This window comes from Hipposideros armiger, unplaced genomic scaffold (assembly GCF_001890085.2).
Source record: "Hipposideros armiger isolate ML-2016 unplaced genomic scaffold, ASM189008v1 scaffold_1713, whole genome shotgun sequence".
Taxonomy (NCBI): Eukaryota; Metazoa; Chordata; class Mammalia; order Chiroptera; family Hipposideridae; genus Hipposideros; species Hipposideros armiger.
In genome coordinates, this window is record NW_017733063.1 from 68,608 (window position 1) to 73,705 (window position 5,098).

At 46.9% G+C, this 5,098-nt stretch overlaps 1 protein-coding gene across 1 annotated transcript in view; it reads right to left on the reverse strand.

Annotated features, from left to right (window-relative positions):
* The window catches only part of VAV1 (vav guanine nucleotide exchange factor 1), a 53,249-nt gene that overhangs the window by 5,195 nt on the left and 42,956 nt on the right, over window positions 1–5,098 (reverse strand). The window contains exons 15-19 of the mRNA XM_019634504.1: window positions 2,152–2,261; window positions 1,273–1,374; window positions 929–1,026; window positions 824–846; window positions 202–247 (exon numbers count right to left, since the gene is read on the reverse strand). Of these exons, the coding sequence (XP_019490049.1) occupies window positions 202–247; window positions 824–846; window positions 929–1,026; window positions 1,273–1,374; window positions 2,152–2,261 (379 nt within the window). The remainder of the gene's footprint in view (window positions 1–201; window positions 248–823; window positions 847–928; window positions 1,027–1,272; window positions 1,375–2,151; window positions 2,262–5,098) is intronic.

Sequence of the window (5,098 nt, forward strand, 5' to 3'; positions counted from 1 at the left end):
TGCAGAATCAATAGGAGAGGGGATAAGAACTATCAGAGGTGTTCAGGCATTCCCTTCATCGTGTTTGAGCAAAGCAGGTAAAGAATTAGAGTTATTCTTAAATTCCTTTCAGGTTTCTAGGACTGGAGCAAATGCTTTATAAGGAGGACAAAACAAAGACCAGATTTCCTCCTGTCTACACAGCACCCCCTGCTGACTCACCCAGTTCATTCCTCTTTTTGTCCTGAGCCCGGCGATGTGGCTTATCCTGGACGGAGAGAACAAGAAAGTCAGACAGAAAAAGTCGAGAACCATATGATTTCACTGATATGTGGGACATAAAACTGAAAACAACAAAGGAACAAGACAAACAAATGAAGAAACAAAAACTCATAGACACAGAAAACAGTTTAGTGGTTACCAGAGGGTAAGGGGAGAGGGGGTGGTAGAAGAGGGTAAAAGGGATCAAATGTATGGTGATGGAAGGAGAACTGACTCTAGGTGGTGAACACACAACATGATATATAGATGATGTATTACAGAATTGTACATCTGAACCTATGTAACTTTACTAACAAATGTCACCCCAATAAACTTCAATTTAAAAAAAGGAAGAAAGAAAGAAAAAGAAAGAAAGAAAGAAAGAAAGAAAGAAAGAAAGAAAGAAAGAAAGAAAGAAAGAAGGAAAAGAAAGCCAGCATGGCTACCTATGTCAACCCTGGGGGCTCCTCAACCCCTATCTGAGCACCCAGCAAAGGGCCATGCCTACTGCTGGGGTCTACTGGGGCCTCCCCTAGTTACCCCCCATGATTGTCCATGCACAGAAAGGAGCAAGAGGTCTTACCTTCTTCATAGTTCCAGTAAAATCTATGGGAGGGAAAAGGAAAGTTAGGATGGGATATGCCCCATGCAGAACCAAGCCCACCTCCGCCCTCTCTCCCACTGGTACCTTGCCCATGGCGGCCACAGGGAGGGACCCTCCCCAGACACTCCTTGTGTGCTGGTGCCCGACACCGATGACAACGGTAGCCTTGATAGAAGGTGCCTCTGGGATGCAGGGGACGGAGAGAGAAAGTAGAGTCAGTGATGTTGACGGACACAGCCAATCATTCAGCCAACAACGTGAAGGGCCCCCCTGGGTTCTCTTTAGAGCAGGAGAGAGATGGAGAAGAGGACGATCAAAGGAGCGTCTCCTACTTCCCAACTCAGGGCACTGACAGCTGGAGGAGCCCCTTTAAAGAGGAAGAGCTGACCAAGCCCAGGACCCAGGCCCATCCTCCCAGACTCCCCCACCTCAGCAGCATCTGGCAAGCCTTGCAGGACGTGGTCTCCTCAAAGGAGAACATCTGGAAGTCATGCCCATTGGCAGTGGCGTTCTCAGGGTAGATGTTGGAGCTGGAGAGGGAACATAATTTCATGCAATGCAATAGTATTCCGCCATAAAAAGGAATAAAGTATCGATACATGCTGCAACTTGGATGTATGCAACTTCTTTCCTTTTTATGGCTAATACCAGTCGACTGCATGGATATGCCTTATTGTGTGTATCCATCCACCCATTGATGGACATTTGGGTTGTTACCACCTTTCAGCCATTGTGAATAGTGCTGCTAAGAATGTGGGTGGAGAGAGAAATCAGATTAATGGCTGCCAAAGGGTTTGGAGGGGAAAGTGGGTGCAGGGTCTTCTTTTGGGGGTATGAAAATGCTTTGGAACTATAGGTAGCAGTTGCAAAACATTGTGAATTGTACACTTTATTTTTTTTTATTATTATTATTTTTTTTTGTAGAGGGTAGTGTCACTGGCCCTCATATGTGGTATCCGAACCAGGGCCCTCTGGCGTCCCAAGCCAGCTCTTAACCACTGCGCCACTCGGCCGGCCCGTGAATTGTACACTTTAAAATGGCTAATGTTTTGTTATGTGACTTTCACCTCAAGAGCAAGAAGAAAAAGAAGGAGAAGGAAAAGGAGGAAGGCGTTCCAGGCTGGTAACCAAAGCTTGCCCAGAACGTTGGCATTCTTAAGCCCGGCGCTCCCATTTTCCACATAATGAAAGTGGTCCCACAGAATGTCAATGCAGAGGTGAGACTAGAGCCCAGAATTGCCTCTCAGCCCCTGTACCCAGGTGACAGAGTCCTCTGAGGATAGAAAGATGGAGGAGGGGGGTCTCACATGGCCATCTCAAACTGCTCCATCCACTTCTTCTTCAGCTCTCGCGTCTTGAAGAACAGCTCATAGCCTTGAGCACCTTGGTCCTCAATCAGGAGAAACATGTGAGTCCACTGCAGGGAAGCAGGGTTCAGAATGAAGGCACCCACCTTTCAGAAGGTGGGGCCACCTGCCCACCGACCCCACCCCCTGTAAGGAGAAAAGCATGGCGCCAGTAACAGCCTCTCTGGCCCAGAAGAACCATGTATGTACCCTTGTAAAGAGCTGCTAGGGAGAACCAAATACACACCCATAAATCTAAAATCACACACACACACATATAAACACTCACATCTGAGTTACACACACACACACACACACACACACACACACACACACACACCCAAGACCAAGTGGAGTATCTCAAGCACTGGGGCTCCCCAGCAATGGGATCCACACTTCTGCCCTCAGAACCCCACCTTCTTGTTATCGCGCTCTCCNCCCCTCCATGGTTTTTAACAAAACTCTTCACTGAGGTAATTATCCAGGTCACTTTTTCACATATGTTTTCCCCCCGTAAGATGTAGGCTTCTAATCCATTTCCTTGTCTTTATTCAACAAATATTTCTGAGAAAACATTACTAGCAAGGCAGTATCCTAGAGGCTAGGAATTCATCAACAGATGAAATAAAGATGACTCTCTGCCTTTATGAGACAAAAATAAGAACCAGGCAGAAACAAACTTTTTTCACAAACCTTGAGGTCTCTCCTAACAGTCTCAATTCAGGCAGGCAAAAATGTACAATAGGCAAAAGTGGTTAGTCCCAGCTCTGCCTATCCATGTATTCAATATTAATTGAGCACCTACTATGTGCCAGACACTATTTCAGGCACTGGTGATACTACAGTAAACAAGACAGACACAAACCCTAACTCTTCCCATTCTCCAAACATGCCAATCACTCTTACCCGAGGGCCTTTGCACAGGTTGGTCCCCTCTTCCTGAAAATACTTTCCCCCACCCCCTCATGACCTTTTAATCCGCTAACTTTACACATCCCACAGTGACCAGTTTGGCCTCCCAAAAGTCATCCTGATCTGTTCCCAAGGTGAGTCAGGGGTTCCCTTGGGGCTCTCATGCTGCCCTGTGATTCCCCATTGCAATACTGACCACTCAACATTGTAACTTCTTGGTTACAGGTCTATCCTCTTCACTAGACTATGAGTTTCATGAGGGTGGTGATTATACTGTGCTCATTTTTGTCGCCTCAGCACCCAGCAGAATGCCTGACACATAGTAGGTGATGAACAAATAAATGCAAGTTGCATCAATCTCTGTGTGTCTTCCTCCCCTTGACCAAGAAAAACCTCCACATGAGCCACACCCCTCCTTCTCCATTCCACAATTCCAGTATAGTTTGTGGATCCTAAGAAAGAAGATACCTACCAAGAAGGGCTCCTGGTGGCTAACTGGGCTCAAATATAAAAGCAAAGCCTAGCAGTCGTTTCTAAACAGGGGCCTCACACGCAAACCACACTTCAAGGAGAAGCTTGCACTGAACTGCCTGCTAGCACTGAGTTCCTGTCACCTGAGCCAGCCCTTATAAAGAAGTTCCTGGAATTGTATTTCAATCAATAGGACTGAGGCTTTCCCCATCCAGTTGGAGCCATGTAGCCTCTTCACTGACCAATCAGAGAGGCTCCATTCTGACCAATCAGTACAATGCCTTTTGGGCCAATAAAACTGAGGATTTGGAGTCCTCATTTGCATGAGGACAGACCAATCAGGGGCCACAGGCAAGGAGTTCTATCTGTATAAGTCAGCTCCCCTCTGGCTCAGGGAGAGCACTCTTCCTTTCCAACACAGACAGAGGGTTATGTTTTCCCAGCTGAAGCTAAAACACCAAAGAAGTCTAGCTGGACCAGAGCAGAATAGAATGGAGTAGAGCAGGTGAAGCAAAGCAGACCAGACCAGACTGGCACAGAGCAGGCTGGCACAAAACAAAGCAGGGCACAGCAGAGTAGACTGGAGCAGGTGAAGCATGCTGGAGCAGAGCAGAGTTGCCTCACCCTAGGGCCACCTCATCCCAGGGCTGCCTCACAGCCATGCTGCTTCATAATTGAGCTGTAACACTACTGAGCAGTTCCACAGCCATGCTGTCCTCATGTTCTCATAGCTGTGCTATATCACCATTGGGCTATTTGCATTGAATAAAGTTTCCTTCTTCACCACACCCCCAAACTGGGGATTCCTGTTGGCGTTGAATCGGCACCAATGATCATTGGCTGACGAGTTCTACTATGGCCAGCTCACCCCAATACCTTGCCCAGGCTGCCAAGCTCCCCCCTGACTCACCCGGCCATAGATCTCCCCTCGCCACCAGCCTTGTTGCCCCTTCTTGTTAAGGATCTTGACAATGTCACCCTCTTTGAGGTTTAGCTCCAATCGGTCCCGGGCGCAGAAGTCGTAGCGAACTTTGGCTGTGCCAAAATACTTGGTGCTTCCTGCTGTGTAGAGGAAAAAAGAGATGGGAAAAAGGCCTGGCGCAGACACGTATCCACTGTCCAGGGGCAGTAGGAGGGCAATGCTCTCAGAAGGTAACACCAGGATGAAGGGTCCCTCAATGCTTCTGTGTGCAGTGTTGGGTACCCTGTGCTCTGAGGGGACACAGTTGTACTCCCAGAATCATCCTTCCAGCCCAACCGGCATCCACATTTAGAAAATAATACCATTTACAAATTTTTATATGGTTTGAATATATTTATAGTTAAAGGAGCAGCAAAAGTCATTCTAGGCTGTTAAACATTATTTTAGAAGAACCACGTGTTGAAAAAGAGAGGGAATGGAAGAAAGATAAGCAGAGAAGACACAGAAGACACTTCAGAGTACAATATTAAGTTACACTGTAGAATATAAAATTAATTTGTAGTATTTTTACAAATATGCTAAGATTGAACATCCACATATACA